General features: G+C 44.7%; 1 protein-coding gene across 1 annotated transcript; it reads right to left on the minus strand.

Annotated features, from left to right (window-relative positions):
* Positions 1-333: 333 nt before the first annotated feature.
* On the minus strand, positions 334-20,376 carry LOC102281257 (uterine milk protein). Its single transcript, XM_070358482.1, has 6 exons — positions 20,259-20,376; positions 11,237-11,436; positions 7,740-8,400; positions 4,833-5,100; positions 2,874-3,021; positions 334-669 (listed from the first exon to the last, which is right to left on the minus strand). Exons 3-6 carry the CDS (start codon positions 8,374-8,376, stop codon positions 382-384), a joined length of 1,341 nt encoding a protein of 446 aa, XP_070214583.1. The 5' UTR covers positions 8,377-8,400; positions 11,237-11,436; positions 20,259-20,376; the 3' UTR covers positions 334-381.
* Between the last annotated feature and the right edge of the window lie 2,635 nt (positions 20,377-23,011).

Here is a 23,011-nt window from a genome sequence, read left to right on the forward strand (position 1 = left end):
GCCAGGGGCAGGGGGCAGGGGGTAGAGGGAAAGTACAGATGAAGGGCCACGCTCTGACTGCCAGTTGGGCAGGAAGCAAGGCTGTGAGACAACCCCCGACTGAAACAGCCCTACTGCACCTGCTCACCCACTCAGAATTGCTTCTCTGCCTGTGTCAGCCTTGTTCCAGGATAGAAGACATCCTGGCCAAATGTCCCTGGCAGACCCCCTCAACCCCTTTATGCCGCTCTGTTCCTGGACAGAAGACCAGTGAAGACCCGTCCCCACTCCATTCCCAGACCACACTTCTCAGTTTCAGTGTCTCTGACGCACGGCTGGTGAATTGTACTCTTTTTATTCATGGCCTGCTAAGTTCCTGTGCTGCACAGTGTGGCCCTGGCTCTACTCAACTTGGGGGTTGAGGACTTTGCCCACAAAGAGGTCTCTTTGAGTCTTCTCATCCTCCACAAACAGCAAGAAGGGTCTGTTGACCTTCACGACCACTGGGACCTCCTTTGTGTTCATTGGGACTTTCACGACCACCGGGACCTCCTTTGCCTTCATTGGGACTTTCACGACCGCCGGGACCTCCTTTGCCTTCATTGGGACTTTCAACAGATTATCTGTGTGAATGGCTGTGTCCACGGTTAAGGCGTGCTCGCTCAGCTCTATCTCAGCTTGATGTAGGGCCTGGAAGACACAGATTCTGAGTTAGCCCCAGACCAAGCTGGCTGGAGTGGGGGTGGCAGTGGGGGTGGGGTGTGCCCAGCAATTTCCTATGGCAAGATCGAGAGGCAGCCTCCCCTGACAGCTGATGCCAGTTGAAAGAAGGCTGGTTTCCACTCCTGGAAAGCCACCAGCAGTTGGAGGAAGGCTAGCTTCCACTCCTGGAAAGCTGCCCTTGGCTCCCAGCAACCGAATTCGCCCTTGAACGTCAGATGTCCCCAAAAGGGGTCAATTACTAGGGTTGGGGATTGTTGGGTTCAGACATCCTCAGGGTTGGGCAGATGACTCAAGGAGTCTGCGCATTTAAAAGGGAGGAAAGGGGAAGAAAACAGAGAGGAAGTCTGGGTGATCTGAAGGCTTAGAAAAAATCCCGCAAAATAACTGAGAGATAGTCCTTTCCAACACTTCTATAAAAGGATGTGATGAAAACCACCAGGGAGCTAGGTTTTCTTGTCTCCATCCAACCAAGGACAATTTGCCCTCTGAGAAAAAGCGCTTGTGCCAGAACTCTCATGACCCCCGATCTGCAGGAGGCCCTGCTGGGGAACGTGGCCATGACATTGTTTGTACTGGATTGTGAAGAGCTCAACATCTCCCAAACCCAGCACTCAGGGCACATCTGCTGGGTGGATTTTGTTAGTGGCTCAGGTGGTAAAGAAGCTGCCTGCAGTGCAGGAGACCCGGGTTTGACACCTGGGTTGGGAGGATCCCCTGGAGAAGGGCATGGCAACCCACTCCAGTATTCTTGCCCGGGAAAGCCCATGGATAGAGGAGCCTGGCAGGCTACAGTCTACAGGACTGCAAAAGAGTCAGACATGACTGAGCCACTAGCACTTACTTACTTATACCCACTGGGCCATGGAAAGCACAGCATGCCTGTGGGGTCCCAACCTTGGGAACTCCATCCAATGTCTCTGAGCAGCAGGTCCCTCATCTCCCAATTAAAGAACAGGGTTCTTTGCGTTCATTGGGAGACTAGGCGAGAGAAACCGTGAGAAAGTGTTTTGTGGTTTGTCAAGCGCTGTACCAGGATGAGAGACTGTGATTGCTGTTTACATTCTGGGCAAAGTGTTACAGGGCAGCCACAAGGCAGCCAGCTAGTTAGTGACCTTGGCGGAGTCATTGGAGGGCAACCCCTGTGTCCACCAGGGTGGGTAAAGTTATCTCATGAGTAGATGCTTCCCGGCATCCGAATGTCTAACTGGCATCTCCAGTTTAGCAGAGCTAGTCTCTGCCTGCCCGAGACCCACCCCTTCTTCATCTTTCCTGCCTCAGACTTTGGCTCCATTGTTTCCCACTCTTCTAGCTCACAAACTGACTCCCCTTCCCTCTCCCCAGCTCTGTCTAAAAAGCCCACAGCACCTTCTCATCACCGTTAACTCTCCCTTGAATGCCCCGTCTAACCGCCAATATCTCTCACCTAGGTTACCCACCAAACTTCCTACTGGGTCCCCTCTTCCTCCAGGGACACTGCCTGTTTTCCACATGGCAAAAAGTGATCTTTCATAAAACACTCATGTCAGCCTTGGTGGTCTCCCATGTCGATCAAATAAAACCCCAGTCCTATCCAGGGCCTGGGAGACCCAAGTGACCCGGCTCTGCCTGACTTCTGCCCTCACCTCCTACCAGACTGTGTCTCACTCATCACTCTAGCTGCCTGGGCTTTCTTGTGGTTCTTAAAAAATGTCGGGTTCACATCCCCTCCAGATACACTGGTTGGTCTCTTTGCCCAGAACACGAGTCCCGAGGCATATACCCCCTTGCTTTCCCTTGGCCTTTATCCAGGACTTGGCATAAAGGCCACCCCAGCCCTTCTAATGCCTGCCCACTGCACTCCAGCCCACTGTTCCTGGTTTCTCTGCTTTCTTCCCTTCAGACAGTGTACTGCGGGTGGATGTAGAGCATACAGGTCTGTGGGCATGCTCACTGCCCTGTCAGGAGAACATAATAGCTACGAGAGTCAGATGTTGTCTGGCTGGCCCATGACTTTACCCCCGAATGCCTCCAGGGCTTGAAGCAATAACCTTTGAGTGAGCGAATGATGAAAGGACCCCCAAAGCCCAGGGATCTGGGCAGATAAGAGCTATAACTGCTGTATTAAAAAACTGATTTTCAATCAGGGCTGTGGTGGATAATAAAACAGAGACCCTAGAAATTGCCCCACTCACCTCCAAATTAGGCAGGGGAGCCTTCGATGTGATGGCCTGTGAGATTGCTGTGGTAGTCAGTATATGTTTGGGGTCAATCTTGGGAAGCAGATGCTTAAAGTTTATCTTGAAGGAGATCTTCAACTTGGGCAAAATTAAGCGCACCAGTCTGTTGAGAATGAAAATGACCAGGAAGCTGAGCTATGTCTCTGTCCTGGCATCCACAGGCCGCACCTTGCTTACGCTGAAAGATCTTTTCCTAGTGGAAATGTAATGGAAGTGTTTGCTTCAGGGCTTGCTTGGTGGGGGGCAGATTAAAGATGCTAGGGTCTGAGCTGCAAGGTTGAATTTCCAAGCAAACCACTAACTCAGAATACACTTTACTATTCAAATGATTCCCTCCACAGGCTTTCTGTACCAGAGAAGATGAAGGTCAGACCAAGGGCATCCAGCCCTGAGTCCCTCTAACCCTCCATCTGGAAGCAGCAGTTTAAACTGTATGGTGACCCTAAGCATGCTGAGGGGGTTGGGGGACATGGGGTCCTCTTGCCGCAGGTAGAGCATAGGGAGTTTTCACAGGAGAGGAAGTTCCATCTTGGATGATAATCTTTGAAACAGAAAGGAGGACTCCTCCTTCTACAGATCAGCAACTCTGTAACTAAGGGAGAGTATTAGAAAGTGATTGCAAAAAGTCAGATATGACTTAGCAACTGAACAAAACATTAGAATGTGTAGTGCCAGCCCTCTCACCCAACATTTTTGGTTGCTCACAGACCAATCGGTCTTAGCCTGTGTCAATGCAGTGTTGAGCTTCTGATTGGATAGCGACCCACTCAGCTGGGTTCCTCCACTGCTGAATTCCCTCTGCCCCAACTAGGAATACTGTGGGATGTACAACTGTGGCAGAAAATGACAGATCCACTCTGCGGTGGCTCTCAACTGTAGGAGTAAATGCTATTTACAGATTTCTTCCCAATCTGCACATTTGTTGCCCAAAGACTATTCCCCGACTCCCGCCATTAAGATCAGTGGGCCATTGAAGATCACAGTTTCGCTATGTAATTTATCCACATTGATTGGAGCCCGATGGACATGGTACTCAAGCTGGATCAATTCAATTCTCTCTTCCAGGAATATGTAATTGGAACTGAAAGATGCTCAGTGAGGTGTGGGTTGGAGCATCTGATTGAACGGAAGAGAGTCATGTCTGACCACAGCAGTCTTAGCTTGACATTTTTTACTTCCTTAAGATCATTTCCTACTTAAGATCCCTGATGAACACTCCACCACTGAATTATGTTATATACCCTACTCATTCTCTCATAGCTTTTCTACAAGTTGAAGCTACGTATTTGTTAGTTGACTTTCTACCTTCCCTACCAAACTGAAAATTTCATGAGAGCAGAGATGTGTTTGGCTAATCATTGTATTCCCAGCACCAGGCAGTTTCTGGCATAGAATAGATACTCAGAAAATATTCTGGGGGTGAGTGGATTGTGTGCTAATGTGTGTGGGAAAGCTGGTCTGCTGAGCTGGAGAGGTAGAAAGAAGGACTTGTGACAAGAGAGATGGAGTTCCAGGTGACTTTGCTGTCCCTTGTTCCAATCCCTCATGAGACCTGGCTGTGTTTATTCCCTGAAATTGCATTTCATGTATTTTGTAAGTTTCGTGAAATTCCCATGTATCTTTCCAACCATTCCTCTCTGTATCTAACTTGATCTTTTATGAAGTGGGTTTCTGATATTGTACATGTCACCAAAAGAACCATAATTAACAGTTTAAGGGGCTTCTGACTTGGTAATGGGATTCAGGCCATTATTCTTCCTGTTTGGTTTGTTTCGTTTTCTACAAATATCCTAGGAAATAACTAGATGCCAAACTCGCCCACCCTTGCCGCCCAAATAAGGCTTTTGCATAGAGGAAGTGAGGGCTGAGCAAAAATCTAATTCAAATCTAAAGTATTCCTTCAGAATAGCATACCTGAAGTCACTGATTTTCTGAAGTTTAGCTCGCTTAGCAGTCATCTTTTTAAGATCAGTGTCAAATTGTCCAGCATCTGGAAGCATGAGAGTTAGGGACACATTTCCTTTGCAAGGCATCTTAACCATCGTAGCATGTAGCTCCTCTGACCGGCTGTAAAGCATCCGTTCTGTCTTTCTCATCATGTCCACCTGCACTTTGGTTTGGTCATTTACAAAGAAGTCCTCCTTCTGGGTGAGTTTGGGCTGAAAAGCTCTTTTCAAGATGCCTGGGAAAATCAGGAAGGAAAAGTCAAAGAGTGATCTGGTGGAAAAGTCATCACCACCTTCATGTTTGGGGTCCCCAGAGGTGATCTGCTTGAGAAGGAAGCAGTCCATTTAAGGTGACACCTTGACTCTAGTGAGCAGAATAGTTAAAAATTCTAGACTGATGCAAAGGAAATAAAGGCAAACACATGATTTTCAAAAATAATCACCCTACAATTTCTTTAACTCTGTATTTCTCAAAAGATGTTTACCAAAATAACTGCCTTTGGAACTATAACACCAAGAAAGGATTTTGTCATCAAATAATTCAGGAAACATTGATCACAGCATCCTTCTTTGAAAATTTCTACTGCATTTGAGTGTTTTAAGAGTTCAAAAAATGGTAAAGAAATCTATTTAAAATTTATTAAGCTTGCTGTTAAGTAGAAGCTAACACAACATTGTAAAGCAATTATACTCCAAAAAATTAATTATTTAAAATAAAGTATATTAATTTTATTCAAGGAGGTAAGCTTTTTATCAGAAAGGCACACACACCTCAGTACACATGCACATCCCTGCATGAAATTCTATTTTAAATAATGCAATTCCCGGTGGGTTTTAAGAAACATTCAAAGTACACACCAGTTAAAAAAGGCATCCATCACCCAGAGTGATGGCCATCTGGTCTGGTCTGGAAAATCTCTACAAGTGTTAGTCTTGCTTCTGATTCTAGAGGCAGACTCACGGTCCTCTCTGTTCTGTTGCTGCTACTTGCTTTTTCTAGAGAGTGATATGGATAAAGCTTTTGGAAAACTGTTGGAAGCTGGAGGGCTACAGTCCATGAGGTCGCAAAGAGCTGGACATGACTAAACCACCACTGCCAAGGGGGAATCATGCTGGAGAGTTCTCTGGAATATCCAGAGAAGCGATCCCTCCAAGATCATTCATGTTAGGACTTCCCTGGCAGTCCAGTGGTTAAGACTCCCTGCTCCCAATGCAGGGGGCACAAGTTCAATCCCTGGTTGGGGAAATAAGATCCCTTAGGCCACACAGTGCAGTAAAAAAAAAAAAAAAAAGATCATTTGTGGAGCACTTTTTATGTCCCAGGTATGTAGTTTGGAACTGTGGGCCTAAATATGAATAACAGGTGGTCCCAGTGGCTTCAGCAAGCATCCTACGCTGGGAAGCACTGTTTTGTGATCAGTTCCCTCACTTATCATGCACAGGACAAACATTATTCATGTCCTGGTAGGAACCCTGTTTAATCAGTAATAGAATATCCATGAATTGACTCATTTAAACCTAAAATTTCTTGAACTCAAAAAATGTTCCAGGTACCATACTACATACTGAGGTTACAGCAATGAATAAAACAGAGAGCTGATTTATGTTTTAAGAAAACTGTTCTGGCCTTGTAATGGAGAAAAGGTTGGAGGCAGGCATGAATGGCAACAGCGTAATCAACTTTGGAAAGTCATCTAGGCAAGAGTTAGTGCTGGCCTGGGCTAGAAACCTCTGGGCTAGGCTTCTCAGATGGCGAGAAGTCAACACATTCCAGGTCGACTCTGCAGGCAGAACCCATATGACTTGTGTTCTTGGATCTGGAGGTTTTGTCTGGAGCAGCTGGGTAGATTGCACTGTGATTCTCTGAGATGAGGAGACACAGGGTGTTGGGGGTGGTGCCAGGTTGGGGAATTGTGTTTGGGGGTCTGTGAAACATCCCCCCAAAGGTATTAGAATCTGGACCTCAGGGGAGGTGGTCCGGGCCTAATCTAGAGACTAGGGAATAGAGTACAGATGGTGTTTGAGGTTGTGAACCCAGGTGAGGTGAGAGACATTTCTAGAAGTCAGGAGAAGAGAAAACAGCAAAGGAGACAAGAAAGGGATGGGCTCTGGGCTAAGAGGAAGGTGGGAGGAGTCCTTGGGCAGGGAAGACAGAAAGGGAGCCACCTTGAGGATGACGAGGGCACAGCTATTTCTTCGCTGTGATGGAAGGGGAGAGTGAGAGGAGAGGCGTGTGTGCCTCAGACAGCACGTGGAGGACATCTTGCCTGACCTGCTTTCTTGTCCCCATTCGGGCAATAGGAGAGGTCACAGCTGAGAGTCAATAGAAGAAGGAGACAGGAGATACTGAGTGGAGGAAGAAGACGTAAATAGACACCAGCGAGGGGTGACTGAGGCCACCTGAAGAAACATTGGTGATGTCAAGATCTGTGACCAGGAATTCACACTGATATTTTAGACACCTGGTGTGTGACCCTGAATTCAACACTGGACGCAGCTGCAGAAAGCATCTCATCTTGCACTAATCCGAGACCATACACGACAAGTGAATTAGCCGATGTTCATGGCTCTGCAAAAAAAGATTTCTTTGTTTTCCCCTTTTTTATCAGCGAGAGTGATCACATTTTATTCCAAAATATCTTAAGCACCACAAACAAGATGACTGAGAGGATTAAGAGAAGAGACGCTGAAAAATGCTAGACAATGCAGTGATATCAAAGTCAATTAAAAAGCTGGATCTACTGGTTGCTGAGAAAATGGGATATACCGACAAAAATTATGGCTTTTTCTTTTTTTTCCCCTGACTTAAACCTGTTAGGAAACGCAAGGGCAAAGATTACCCAAAACAGGAATTCATGCACTTAATAAGCCTCACCTTTGAAGAAAATGTGGTTAACAAGACACAGGATGGTCTCAGGGTTCAGGTCGGTGATTAAGTCTGTGATTTTCGTATGTGTTTTTTCAGCCACATGGTGGCTGATGGTCTTCTTGGCTTTTTCTGTATCTGTAAAGTCAATCATCTGGATGTCCATTCCCTGCAGCTTGCTTATCTGCTGTAGAAGCATCTGGTTGACCATCATTTTTCTGTTGATAAAGAGAATGTGCTGGTGCTTCAGTAGCTTCTGCTTCACTAGCTCACGCCCCACGTGGACCAGAGGCTGTAAGTACTTGTGCACATCCAACAGTTTGGGCTCAAGTTTCATGTCCTCAGGGTGGTGGGTTCTCATTGTAGACTTGATCCCCAGGGAGAGGGTGGCCAGGGTGGTGGTCATGGCCATGGGGGAGAAGATGATATTCTTTCTGGGATCCTCAATTATCAAAGCCTTGAACAATTCTTGGGCAAAATCCTTAGGGTGAGCTTCCATCTTCTGGGAGAGAGCTGAAATTTTCTTTAATAAGACTAGGTTCATGTGCTTTTGAGAGTGTTGTTGCTTTTCACAGAAGATGCTATTAAACAGGCCACAGAGGATGAAGACCAGAGACAGGGCCAGATTCATTCTCCCGTGGGACATTTCTGCGGCAATCCAGAGCTGTTACTGGAAGGAAGAGGCATACGGGTGAATATTCTATGGAACGTGTTCTCAATGCTGTAGGGGCTGAAAAAGGCTCATTTTATCTATATGCAGCTCACCTGGGTGGGGTTGCTATTAGTCCTGGATTGGAGAATGTTAGCTAAGTCCAATGGAGAAGGTAATGGCACCCCACTCCAGTACTCTTGACTGGAAAATCCCATGGGTGGAGAAACCTGGTGGGCTTCAGTCCATGGGGTCGCTAAGAGTCGGACACGACTGAGCGACTTCACTTTCACTTTTCACTTTCATGCATTAGAGAAGACAATGGCAACCCACTCCAGTGTTCTTGCTGGAGAATCCCAGGGACGGGGGAGCCTGGTGGGCTGCTGTCTATGGGGTCGCACAGAGTTGGATATGACTGAAGTGACTTAGCAGCAGCAGCTAAGTCCAATGAGGAAGGTCTAATGAGGATTTTGGAACCTGACTTGGGACAAATTAAAGTGATTTGGTTAAGAGGGATTTAGTTCTGCCCCTAGCTGACCCTGCAAGTGGATCTTCTCCATCCACACTTTTTTTCTTTTTTTAAATACAGGGTTCATGACTCAATCCTGAAAAGTGTGGAAAGGAAAGAAACAAGAGGAGAGAGAGAGAAAAGATTGCAGATTCAAACACCCATAGAGGTCTGGCCAGAAATACTCACACAGAAAGGCAGCTAGTTCAGTGAAATAGGCACTGGGGACTGTGGAAAATGGGCCAGTGTGCCCAGGTTGAAGGGGCTGGCATTACTTAGCTCCAGCTGTGACTAGGATCAGTTCTGGGGCAGTGGTGTCAGGTGTCTTTTTGTTGTTGTTGTTGGTTTGTTTCTGAAGCATCAAAAAATCTGGATTTTAACATGAAAATTCAACCTTTCCCAAAGCAACTTGCTAGCAGCCCAAAGTCCAGATGCAGGCCTGCCACATCTGACCTTAGAGATGCTGGTGTGATTTCTAAAGTGAATCCCGGGTGGTGCTCAGATGACTTGAACAGCAGCTGAACCAAGGGCCTGGCAAAGGTCATCTCAGGAGATCCTGGTCGCCTCACTTAAGCCCTCTCCCTGCCGTCAGCTACTGCTCATCACCCACTGTCAGGGCAAAACCCCCTCTGTCCCCCTGTATGCAGGCTTCCCAGGTGGCGCTAGTGGTAAAGAATCTGCCTGTCATTGCAGGCAACGTAAGAGACACGGGTTTGATCCCTGGGTCAGGAAGATCCACTGGAGTATAAAATGGCACCCTACTTCAGTATTCTTGCCTGGAAAACTCCACAGGCAGAGGAGCCTGGAGGGCTACAGTCTATGGGGCCACAGGGAGCTGGATACAACTGACTGAGCAATCATAAATGAAGGAATGAATGTCCCTATATATGACCCCACAATTGAGACCAGAAGTCAGGCCTTGCACCTGAAGGGAGCACAGATGGCAGGATTTCTGGCTGCACTGATGGGAAGGAAACAGATGAGAACCATGGCCTGATTTTGTGCTCAATTTTACCTCCTTCGGGCAGGGCCTGTCCTCACTTCCTTAGTTCTCTATGGCACCCAGCTCAGCTCCAGGTACAGGATCCACTTCTCTGCATTATCCCTGCCACCCCTGGTGTCCCTTAAATAGCATCTACTATGGACTGAAAGTTTATGCCCCTCGAAATTCCAATGTCAAAAGCCCTAGCTCTGAATGGAACAGTATTTGGAAGGAAGGCCTTTGGCAAGTAATTTGAGTCGGATGAGGTCACGAGTATCCCTTGTGTGTAGGCATATATTAGTTTCCCGTACAAGAAGAGACACCAGAGTACGGGCTTTCCCCACTCTGTCCCTGCGTGCACACCACAAAGATGAGGTCCGTGAGGACACAATGAGAGGACAGCCATCTGCAAGCCAGAACTCGCACCAGAATCCAGCCATGTTGGCACCCTAATCTTGGACTTCCAGCCTCAGAGCTGTGAGAGAATACATATCTATTGCTTAAGCCACGTGGGTTATGGTATTTTGTTATGCAGCCCAAGTTGCCATGACAGCATCACCCGCCTGTCAATCTTTCCCCCACCAACATTTCTGGACACCCTGCAGCCAGAGTGGGCTCCTCAGAGTGTCAACCACTTCTGTTTCGTGGTTCCCCATGAGTTTCAAGAGGATGGAGTCCAAATTCTTCAGGTGGCAGATAAGTCCTGCCATACCCTGGTTCCTGCCAACCCGACTCAGCAATCCAGTCCTAAGCAGTTTACATCAGTCCCGCATTGTCTCCTCCAATTAGCCCCTACCTCTCACTGCCAACCATTGTTCTCCCAGCCTTCCTCCCTTCATCACCTCCTCCATCTACCTCATCTGAGCGGGAGTAGGGTTGGTGAGAAAGGAGGACATTGTGGTTGAGGGAGCCAGTGAGTGGAAGAGAGCTGTGGGGTGGGGAGAACAGTGGATGCAGGAGATTCTAGAAAATATACACATCCTTGTTATCCTGGATCCTTCATCATCTTGCCCAAGGCAGAGGCTACTTGAACCATAGCAAAAGAGCAATAAAACACTTACCCATGTAGAACCTCACTGTCCCCAAGAGAAGAAAGCTGACTTACCCTTCACGGGAGCCTGCTGTTATCTACTGATGTTGCTCTTTGCCTCTGTCAGTGACTTATTTATACTGCCATTGGTGTAGTGAAATGGATAAACCTGGATTAATACTAACTTGGCCAAATAACTGTGTTCAAATACTGTGCAGACAAAACAAGAACTGAATCATTTCAGTTCCAGTGAAGCAGTGAACAAATCAATGGATTGTGGTACTGTTGGAATGACCATTCATTCAATTACTCATGCATTATTTCAACAAACACTTACTTAGCTTCTAGTAAGATTCATGCTCTGGGCTAGGTATAGGGGGGGTAGGGAGGGGCATGATGCTTAAGGCCTGATTTTCACCCTTGAGGAGAACCCCCGGCTTCAAGGATATCTTCGTGTTGAGGAAGAAACAAACATGAAAAAGGACCGTGGGCCACCTTTCGGCTGGTTCATGAAGAGCACACACTGCCACTCAGGAGCTGCGGACGGAAAGAGAAGGGCACAGTTAAGAATCAGGACAACTCAGATAGGTGGAGTAACTGTTCCTGGGAGTCTTAAAAAACAGGCAGGAGTCAGCATATAGTCAAGGAAGCCTGAAGAGGGAATTCTGGATGCTGGGATTGGCTGGGGTTCCCTGGAAGAGTGGTGGTCAAGGCTTTACCTGCAAGGTTTTCCCAAGTCAAGGCAAAATTCAGTTCTGACATGGTGGGGTACAGTGACTCCCAAATGTTCTCTTCAATAGCAACTAAAGAAGTGGGCAAAATTGACCAAAAAACAACCATTTCAGTGCTATAGAAATTCACCACAGGCCCACAACAAAGATGAAGGGTGATGAAAATAAGGGTTCATTAATGAAAGTACTGAACTCTGTGTAAGGACAGAGGGAGTCTCTGACATGCTTGTCCGGGGTTCTGCTGGTGGGTGGTCTATCCAGAGTCCAACTGCTGCTGCCGGAGCAGACTCACCTGACTTGGAACATTGTCCGTTAAAGTGATAATATTGGTGACAAGCAAAGCATGTGTGAGCATGGGTTGGGGGGGCAGTGGTTCTGTTAACCTGCAGCTGTATTTGGATCAATCAATGGATTAATCAGTGGATTAACATGGGATTAAACAAGAGTTCCAAGAGGTGTGACAGCTGTAGGGGGCTTGATGAGCTCTATGCATGTCCCAGGTTGAAAGGTGCTTCTGCACATGGGCACCAGAGACTGGAGTAGACCCACGCTACCCACACCTCCCTGGCCCTTGGGGAAGCAAGAGAGAAAGATGGAAAGTAAAATATGGTGGTACGTGAGGTTTCAATGGGCTCATCAGCCTGTACACAGACCCATCATCAGAAAGTAGAACTTTTATTGGCTTGAGGTGTTTGAAAGCAATTTCTTTCAAAATATGGCTGAACAATAAGCAACACAGCTCTGTGATGACCTAGAGGGGTGGGATGGGGTGTGGGAGGGAGGTTCGAGAGGGAGGGGGTATATGTATACATATAGCCAATTCACTTTGTTATACAGCAAAAACATATAACGTTGTAAGGCAACTATTGTCATTCAGTCGCTAAGTCATATTCGACTCTTTGCAAACCCATGGATTGCAGCACACCAGGCTTCCTTGTCCTTCACCATCTCCCAGAGTTTGTCAAACTCAGATCCATTGAGTTGATGATGTCATCCAACCGACCAGCTCATTCCCTGTTGCCCTCTTCTCCTCCCTCCTTCAATCTTTCGCAGCATCAGGGTTGATTTCCTTTAGGATTGATGGGTTGGATCTCCTTGCTGTCCAAAGACTCTCGGGAGTCTCCTCCAGCACCACACTTCGAAAGCACCAATTCTTCAGTGTTCAGCCTTCTTTATGGTCCAACTCTTGCATCTATACATGGGTACTGGAAGAACCATAGTTTTGACTATACAGACCTTTGTCGTCAATGTCTCCGCTTTCAATATGCTGTCTAGGTTGGTCATAGCTTTTCTTCCAAGGAGCAAGTGTCTTTCAATCTCATAGCTGCAGTCATTGTCCCCAGTGATATTGGAGCCTAAGAAAATAAAACCTGCCACTGTTTCCATTTTTTCCCTGTCTATTTGCCATGCACTGTGGGACTGGATGCCGTTATCTTACTTTTTTGAATGTTGAGTTTTAAGTCAGCTTTTCCACTTTCCTCTTTCACCTTCATTTAAGAGGTTCTTTAGTCCCTCCTTGCTTTCTTCCATTAGAGTGTTATTATCTGCATATCTGAGATCGTTGATCCCAGAAATTTTGATTCCAGCTTGTAATTGATCCAGCCTGGCATTTTGCATGATGTACTCTGCATATAAGTTAAATAGGCAGGGTGACAATACACAGCTTTGATGTAATCCTTTCTCAATTTTGAACCAGTCTGTTGTTCCATGTCCAGTTCTAAATGTTATTTCTTGACCTGCATACAAGTTTCTCAGGAGGCAGGTAAGGTGGTCTGGTATTCCCTTCTCTTTCAGAATTTTCCACCGTTTGTTGTGATCCACACAATCAGACGCTTTAATGTAGTCAATGAAGCTTAAGAAGATACTTTCTTGGAATTCCCTTGGTTTCTCTGAGAGCCAAAAATGTTGGCAACTTGATCTCTGGTTCCTCTGCCTTTTCTAAATCCAGTTTGTACATCTGGAAGTTCTCAGTTCATGTACTGTTGAAGCATAGCTTGAAGGATTTTGAGTATTGCCTTGCTAGCATGTGAAATGAACCCATGCCACGATGACAGAGTAGAAGGACTCATGTTCTCCTGTGAGAGCACCAAATTTGCAATTAGCTGCTTAACAACCCTCTACAGGAGGATGTTGGAACCCACCAAAAAATGATATCTGACATCCAAGGACCAAGAAGTAACAATGAGATGGTAGGAGGGGCTCAGTCATGTTAAAATCAAACCCTATATTTGCCAGAGACTCTTGGAGGGCACAAACAAAACCTGTGCACACCAGGACCCAGGGGAGAGCAGCAGTGACCCCTACAAGAAACTGAATCAGACCTGCCTGTGAGTGTTTGGAGGTCTCCTGTGGAGGCATAAGTCAGCAGTGGCCTGCCGTGGAGACAGAGGCACTGGCAGCAGCAGTTCTGGGAGGCATGTCATGTTGGCATAAGTCTTCTTGGAGGAGATTGCTATTATCCCTACTATAGAACCACTGGGCAGGTGACCCATAAACTGAAGAACAATTATACTAAAGAAGGGGTCAGCTTATACCAAAGTAGATGTGCAACATGCTACTGTGGAAGGGCATAGAAATAGCTCCAGAAAGAATGAAGAGGTGGGCCAAATCGGAAATGACACCCAGTTGTGGATGTGTCTGGTGGTGAAAGTAAAGTCTGATGATGTAAAGAACAATATTGCATAGGAACCTGGAATGTTCATAGATCCATGAATCAAGGTTAGATGTGATCAATCAGGAGGTGGCAAGAGTGAACATTGGCATTTTAGGAATCAGTGACCTAAAATGGATGGGAATGGGTGAATTTAATTCAGATGACCATTTTCTCTACTACTGTGGGCAAGAATCCCTTAGAAGAAATGGAGTAACCCTCATAGTCAACAAAAGAGTCTGAAATGCAGTACTTGAGTGCAATCTCAAAAATGACAGAATGATCTCGGTTCATTTCCAAGGTAAACCATTCAATATCACAGTAATCAAATTAATTATGCCAAAGAGCTGCCACTAAGAGTGGTAGTTAGTGCACCCACTACTGCCAACGAAGCTGAAGCTGAATGGTTCTATGAAGACCTCCAAGACCTGGTAGAACTAACACCAAAAGATGTCCTTTTCATCATAGGGGACTGGAATGCAAAAGTGGGAAGTCAAGAGATACCTGGAGTAACAGGCAAGTTTAGCCTTGTGATACAAAATAAAGCAGAGCAAAGGCTAACACAGTTTTGCCAAGAGAACATACTGGTCAAAGCAAACACCCTCCTCCAACAATGTAAGAGCCAACTCTACACATGGACATCACTAAATGGTCAATACTGAAATCAGATTGGTTATATTCTTTGCAGCCAAAGATGGAGAAATTATACAGTCAGCAAAAACAAGACTGGAAGCTGACTGTGGATCAGATCATGAGCTCCTTTTTTCAAAATTCAGAGCTAAATTGAAGTAAGTGGGGAAAACCACTGAAGAGAAGTAGGCCATTGAAGTGAAGTGAAGTGAAGTGAAAGTTGCTAGGTCGTGTCTGACTCTTTGCGACCCCATGGACTATACAGTCCATAGAAGTCTCCAGGCTAGAATACTGGAGTGGGTAGCCTTTCCCTTCTCCAGGGAAGGGAATCCAACCCAAGGATAGAACCCAGGTCTCCCTCATTGCAGACAGATTCTTTACCTGCTGAGCCACAAGGGAAGCCCAAGAATACTGGAGTGGCTAGCTTATCTCTTCTCCAGTGGATCTTCCCGACCCAGGAAGTGAACTGCAGTCTCCTGAATTGCAGGTGGATTCTTTACCAACTGAACTATCAGAGAAGCCCCGTAAGGCCATTGAGGTATGACCTAAATCAAATCCTTTATGATTATACAGTAGAAGTGACAGATTCAAGGGATTAGATCTGATAGAGTGCTTGAAGAACTATGGATGGAGGTTCATAACATCATACAAGAGGCAGTGACCAAAACCATCCCAAAGAAAAAAGCAATTATGTTCCAATAGAAAAACAATAAATGGGGATAAAAAGCATTACAGACACAAGGTGACCTCTAAGAAGAAGGTTTAAAAATAAAGATTGAGAAGGAGCATCACTAGTCAGTAATTGCAGGGGAACCACACTTCACAGGTCAGTCCAGGCAAATTTCTAAATAAATCAAATTTCTAAACAAACAAAAACAAAAACCCTCAAAAGGGAAAGAGTCAGAATCCAGAGTTACTACTATATGTTATCTAAAATATCTAGTATTCAACAACAGAAAATGTGTAATAAATGCAAAGAAATAAGAAAGTGTGACCCATATTCAGGAAAAAAAATAAATCAATAGGAATGGTTTCTGAGTGTCCAAAGATGTTAGATTTAGCTGCCAAAAACTGCACAGCAGCTATAACAAATACTTCTAAAGAAATAAAGGAAACCATGTTTAAAGAATGAAAGAAAAATGAAGACAGCAATACAATATGTAGGGAAACTCAATAAAAAGATAGAAATTATATTTAATAGAAATTCTGGATTTGAAAATAGGCATAATAACTGAAATAAAAATTCATTAAAGGACTCAACAGTAGATTTGAGATGGTGGGAGAAAGAATCTGTGAATTTGCAGCTAGACCAATAGAAATGATCCAATATGAACAGAGAAAGGAAAATTTAAAAACTGAAAAGTAAATGAACAGACCTCTTATTGACCAGTGATACAAGATCAAGCATACTAACATAAGTGTAATGGGAGTCCCAGAAGAAGGAGAGAGAAAAGAGTAGAAAAAATATTTGAGGAAATACTGATGGAAATCTCCTCCAAGTTGGTGGAAAAACATTAATCTACAAACCCAAGAAGTCCAAAGAGATCCACTGTAATTAAATTGGTGAAAGGCAAAGGGAAAATCATGAAAGCAGCAAGAGGAAAAATAACTTATCACATGCAAAGGAATAATAAAACAATTAATGGCTGACTTCTAGTTAGGAAGAATGGAGGGGGAAATGCAGTTGAATGACATAAAGTGCTGAAGGAAAGAAAAACCTGTCAACAAAGAATTCTGTCCAGCGAAGAAAATGAAAGTGAAATAACATTTATAGATAAATAAATATTCAGAGAATAATTGCTAGAGAAACTTTTTTTTTTACAATAAATACTAGAGCAAGTCCTTCAGATTGGAAAGAAATGATACCAGATGGTGGCTTCAATCTACAGAAAGAAATAAACAATGGTAAAAAAAAATTGTTCTTGTAGCTCAGTTGGTAAAGAATCTGCCTGCAATGCAGGAGACCTGGGTTCGATTCCTGAGTCAGCAAGATCCCCTAGAGAAAGAAATTGCAACCCACTCCAGTATTCTTGCCTGGAGAATCCCAAGAACAGAGGAGCCTGGTAGGTTCCCAGTCCATGGGATCGCCAAGAGTCAGACACGACTTAGTGACTAAACCACCACCACCACCAAAAATAGTAAATATGTAGGTAAACATAAAAAACTATAAGTGTATATTCTCATTATTGTTTTCTCTAAATTGCATAAGATTGTATAAAACAATGAATAGAACAATGTGTTGTTGTGTTTCCGACAGAGGATGAGATGGCTGGACGGCATCACTGACTCGATGGACGTGAGTCTGAGTGAACTCCGGGAGTTGGTGATGGACAGGGAGGCCTGGCGTGCTGCGATTCATGGGGTCGCAAAGAGTCGGACACGACTGAGCGACTGAACTGAACTGAACTGATACATACAATAAGATCCCCTTGAGGAGGGCATGGCAACCCACTCCAGTACTCTTGCCTGGAGAATCCCATGGACAGAGGAGCCTGGTGGGCTACAGTCCATAGGTTTGCAAAGAGTCGTACACAGCTCGAGAAACTTTGCATGCATGCAGATACATGCAATATACAAATAGACAATAATAGCATAACCTGGAGGAGGAAACAGCAGCTCACTCCAGGATTTTTGCCTGGAGAATCCTATGGACAGAGGAACCTGGTGGGCTACAGTCCATGGGGGCGAAAAGAGTTGGACATGATTGAGCACGTGATGGAATAGCACAAAAGAGGGGAGGAAATGAAACTATATTGGGCTCAAGGTTGTATATTTTACTGAAATTAAGTTAATACTACTTTGAAGCAGATTATGATAAATTAAGATTATATTGCAATCCCTAGAGCCAACAAAAAGAAAAAAAATTCAAAGAGAAATTAAAGTGATTCACTAAAAATTTTTACTTATCCCCAAAGAAGGCAATAAACAAGGAACAGAAAAGCAAAATGGGTATGAAGTTGGCAAAATGTGAGATATAATTCAAATATATCAATAAATACAAATGCAATAAACTTTGCATTTAATTGAAACAGACTGTCAGGCTGAATAAAAACCCAAGACCCACCTATATGCTATCTATAATGGATACAGCTTAGATTCAAAGACACAAATAGGCTAAAATGATGGGAAATCCTGTTAAGGGTAGTATATCGTCTTCTCAACAAAATAGGTCTAACAATAAATTAAGAAGAGAAATTATAAGAACTGTGTTGTCTGAGTGGGCTTCTCAGGTGGCTCAGTGCTAAAGAATCCTCCTATCAGGCAGAAGACACTGGTTCAGTGTCTGGGCCGGGAAGATCCCTTGGAGAAGGAAATGGCAACCCACTCCAGTATTGTTGCTTTGGAAATTCCATGGACAGAGGAGCCTGGTGGGCTATGGTTTATGGAGTCACAAAAGAGTCAGACACAACTTAATGATCAAACAACAACAACTTGTTGTCTCACTATGACATTTATAACAGAAAGAAATCTAAAAAAAACCCATAAATATTTGGAAAATAAACAAAGCACTTCTACATAATTCATAGTTCAAAGAAGATATCATGGGGAAAGTAAAAATATTTTAAACTAAATGAAACAAAAATATCAGCATATCATAATTTATGGGATGCTGCTAAAGCAGCTGAGAGAGGGAAATTTATAACTTTAAAGACCTATATCAGAAAAGAAAGTGACAAGATAATTAAATGGGGAGCATGCTCAGTTGCTAAGTCATGTCTGACTCTTTGTGACCCCATGGACTATGGAATTTTCCAGACCAGAATACTAGAGTGAGTAACCTTTCCCTTCTCCAGGGCATTTTCCCAACCAGGGATTGAACCCAGGTCTCCTGCATTGCAGGCAGATTCTTTACCAGCTGAGCCACAAGGGAAGCCCAAGAATACTGGAGTGGGTAGTCGATCCCTTCTCCAGGGGATCTTCCCAACCCAGGAATTGAACCGGGGTCTTCTGCATTGCAGATGGATTCTTTACTAACTGAGTAATGAGGGAAGCCCATTCATATGCAAAGGTAAAACAAACAAACAAAGAAAACCCCTATATCCTTACTTCTCAGTTCAGTTCAGTTCAGTTCAGTCGCTCAGTCGTGTCAACCCTTTGCAACTCCATGAATCGCAGCACGCCAGGCCTCCCGGTTCATCACCAACTCCCGGAGTTTACCCAAACTCATGTCCACCGAGTCGGTGATGCCATCCAGCCATCTCATCCTCTGTCATCCCCTTCTCCTCCTGCCCCCAATCCCTCCCAGCATCAGGGTCTTTTCCAATGAGTCAACTCTTCGCATGAGGTGGCCAAAGTATTGGAGTTTCAGCTGGTTGGATCTTCTTGCAGTCCAAGGGACTCTCTAGAGTCTTCTCCAACACCACAGTTCAAAAGCATCAATTCTTTGGCGCTCAGCTTTCTTCACAGTCCAACTCTCGCATCCATCCATGACCACTGGAAAAACCATAGCCTTGACTAGACGGACCTTTGTTAGCAAAGTAATATCTCTGCTTTTTAATATGCTATCTAGGTTGGTCATAACTTTCCTTCCAAGGAGTAAGTGTCTTTTAATTTCATGGCTGCAATCACCATCTGCAGTGATTTTAGAGCCCCCCAAAATAAAGTCTGACACTGTTTCCACTGTTTCCCCATCTACTTCCCATGAAGTGATGGGACCAGTCAGCATATACCAAATTCAACTCAAATGGGCCATCGTTTTATGTTTGTGTTAAAATCATAATGTTTTTGTAAGAAAACAGAGGAAATTATTTTTGTGACCTTGATTTAAGCAAAGTTTTCTTAGATCTAACACCAAAAGCATGAATCAGACAAGAATAAAAAAAATTTGATAAATTTCATTAAAATGTTGGTGTTTTGGACATAATGAAAATGAAACATCCAGGCACAGACTTGGGGGAAATTTTTGCAAAATGTAAATGTACTTGGGGACTTTCATCCTAAATATGTGCATAACTCTTATAACTCAATATACACTACTGAGACTGTATTTAAAATAGACAGTTAATGAGAACCTACTTTATAGCACAGGGACCTCTACTCAGTGCCCTGCAAGTGAGCTAAGTGGGAAGGAAATCTAAAAAAACGAGGGGACATATGTAAACCTATAGCTGATTCACTTTGCTGTGTAGTAGAAAGTAACAGAACATTGTAAAGCAACTATACCCCAATAAAAATTCATAACAAATAATAATAAAGAGAAAAGCTATCTAATTTAAAAATGGGCAAAAGACTCTATAGACATTTTACCAAAGAAGACATGTGAATAGCCAGTAAGAACATGAAAATGTGCTCAGCATCATTAGTCATTAAGGAAATGCAAAAGAGGCCAGACTCAAAAAACTACGTACCATATCGTTAATGTAATAAGTCCAGGAAAGGTAAGGTTTTAGGAAGAGCGGATTACGGGTGACCTGGAGCTGAGAATGAAACAGCAGGATCTTATGATTCTTGCCTCCCCAACCCCCTCGCCCCAAGTCCTCCGCCTGCCTTTTGTTTGGGGAAAATGTGCGTGGCAGAATGAGTTTAATCAAAGAAATGAGGAAAGCAGAAACAAAGGAAAACAGCCAAAGGAGACCAAATAATAATAATGTAGTCATTAAGCACAGTCAAGGACCTTTAGTTCCTTCTCAAGGACTAAACACAATATTCTGAGCCGTATCCTGTGAGCTGTCTTACAGATACTAAAGCACCAGGTGGAAGACGTTAACTACATGATGACCACGCTGTAGCCATGACATAAGCTGCTACCATTCTGAGAACTGGCCTCAACGAAATAGGAACAAACAGAGCCTGGAACTGATGATTAACTGTACCTAAAACACCCAGGATGACGCTGGTCAGACCACTGATGACCGATGTCAAGATGACTGCCAGAGATGACGGTGCTGTTTCTGCTGTAGCTGCCCCCATCCCCACCCCTCACCCCCCAGGTATAAAATCTCTTGCCCCATGGTTACCTAAAGGTGGGGAATTAGCCTTTGAACAGACATCTGCCACCGTCCACACTCCATCCCCCGCCTCCCAGTTGCTGGCATCTGAAATAAAGCAAACTTTCCTTTCCACCAACTTGGCCTGTTTATTGACTTTTGAGCAGCCAGCAGCCGGACCCACCGCACACACTCTTTTGGGAACAAGAACACCTACTAGAACGGGCTAAAATGGGCTTGAGGACATTTCTGGTAATTGAAAAAAAGTTCTATATAACTGGATAGAGATGATGCTGCAGAATGTTACGAACGAACAAAAAAAAAATAATTGAATTAGACATGTAGAACGGATGAGTTTTTCATATGCAAATTATGGGCTCAGTAAAGCTATTGTTGTAAAAAGAAAGATGAGCAGTGGCCGTAGGCTACCTAGGAAATATGATGAGCTGGGGTTCCAGGGACCTGAAGGTGAATACCAGAGTCCTGACTGTGGGCGTCTGTGGGGCCCCTGGAGCGAGTTACTCATCTTTCTGAGTCTTAGCTCCCTCCTTTGCAGTAGAGAAATAGTATTCATTTTGCAGCTTGTTCTGAGAGGTTGTCCCTGCAGCAGGAAATGGCAACCCTCTCCAGTATTTCTTGCCTGGTGAATCCCATGGGCAGAAGAGCCTGGCAGGCTACAGTTCATGGGACATGACTAACTGAGCATGCTGAGAGCTTGATGATTTAATGTATGTACCTGGTAGGTACCCAATACATGACACTCTCCTGGCTTACATCTGACGTTCTACGGGGTTCAGAGTCCCCTGGGAGCCAGCTGCTTTTTCCCACTGTCTGGAACCCTGTCTCCACTCCTCCTCCTTCTCAGGCTAATTCAGCTCCTTCTTCAGGACTCAGTTCAAATCTCTCCTTGAGAAGGCCTTTCCTGACAGCCACCCTCTCTCCTTCCACCTGGGTGGGGCTAGGCTCTGTGAGCTCCTACAATGCCCCATGCTCACCTCTCACGACTGTGTCTCACTAAATACTTGGGTTCATTTCCTCCCAGTCTGAAATCTTGGAATCATCTGCATGTAATTCGTGATCCTCTCCTTTGTGCTGGCACACAGCAGGTGTACAGATACTCAGTAAATGAACAAATGAGCACATTAGATTCCTTTGAGGGATCCTGTCTTTACAGAGAAGCCCCCACTTCCTCCCAAGGGCCATGCCTCTGCCCGTATGTGGTGGGTCCCTTGGGGGCACTTCTTTTTTTGATTGGGGAGCAGAGGTTGAGCTAGAGGAAGGAAGGGCTGCAGTATCCAGCCCTCCCTCTGTCCAGACCCCTGTGAATATTGAATAGCAACAGTGGCCGCCTCTATGCCGAATGACGCTGAGTATCACTCCTGATCTTCGGTGTCTCATTCAACCCTCACAACAATCTCACCGAGGCAGGTAGCATTCTCACTGTTCCTGTTTTAGAGCTATGGACCCAGGCTCAGAGAGGTTCAGTAACCCACCCAGAGTCACACAGCTAGTGGGGGACAGAGCTGGGATTCACGCCGGTGTCCACCTGACACCCGAGCCACGCTCCTAACTCAGAGTCCCTTGGCCAGTCATCTCATCTTTATGGTAATAGATCCTGGACTATTATGTGTCGAAAACTCTTGGAGAAAAGGGCTTTTAAAAATTCTTTAACTACTTCCTCTCATCTTCAGTAATGATAATATTTTTTTGAAGATTTTTTTTTGATGTGGACTGTTTTTTAAAAGTCTTTACTGAGTTTGTAACAATATTGCTTCTGTTTTATGTTTTGTTTTTTTGGCTTGAGGCATGTCCCGACCAGGGATGGAACCTGCACCTTCTGCAATGGATGGTGAAGTCTTAACCACTGGAGGACCAGGGAAATCCCTGAAATGACATTGTTACAGAGAGCAGCAACATCAGCCTCCTTTCTTAAGTAACTTTTGTTCTTTGGTACAGATACATTTTAATTTTCGGCTTCAATCGATATAAATAAGTTCTATGCGTGTGTGCTAAGTCTCTTCAGTCATGTCCAACTCTGTGCAATCCTATGGACTGTAGCCCACCAGGCTCCTCTCTCCATGGGATTCTCCAGGCAAGAATCCTGGAATGGGTTGCCATGCCCTCCTTCAGGGAACGTTCCTGACCCAGGGATGGAAGCCGCATCTCTTACATCT

The sequence above is a fragment of the Bos mutus genome, chromosome 21 (genome assembly GCF_027580195.1).
Source record: "Bos mutus isolate GX-2022 chromosome 21, NWIPB_WYAK_1.1, whole genome shotgun sequence".
In the NCBI taxonomy this organism is placed as follows: domain Eukaryota; kingdom Metazoa; phylum Chordata; class Mammalia; order Artiodactyla; family Bovidae; genus Bos; species Bos mutus.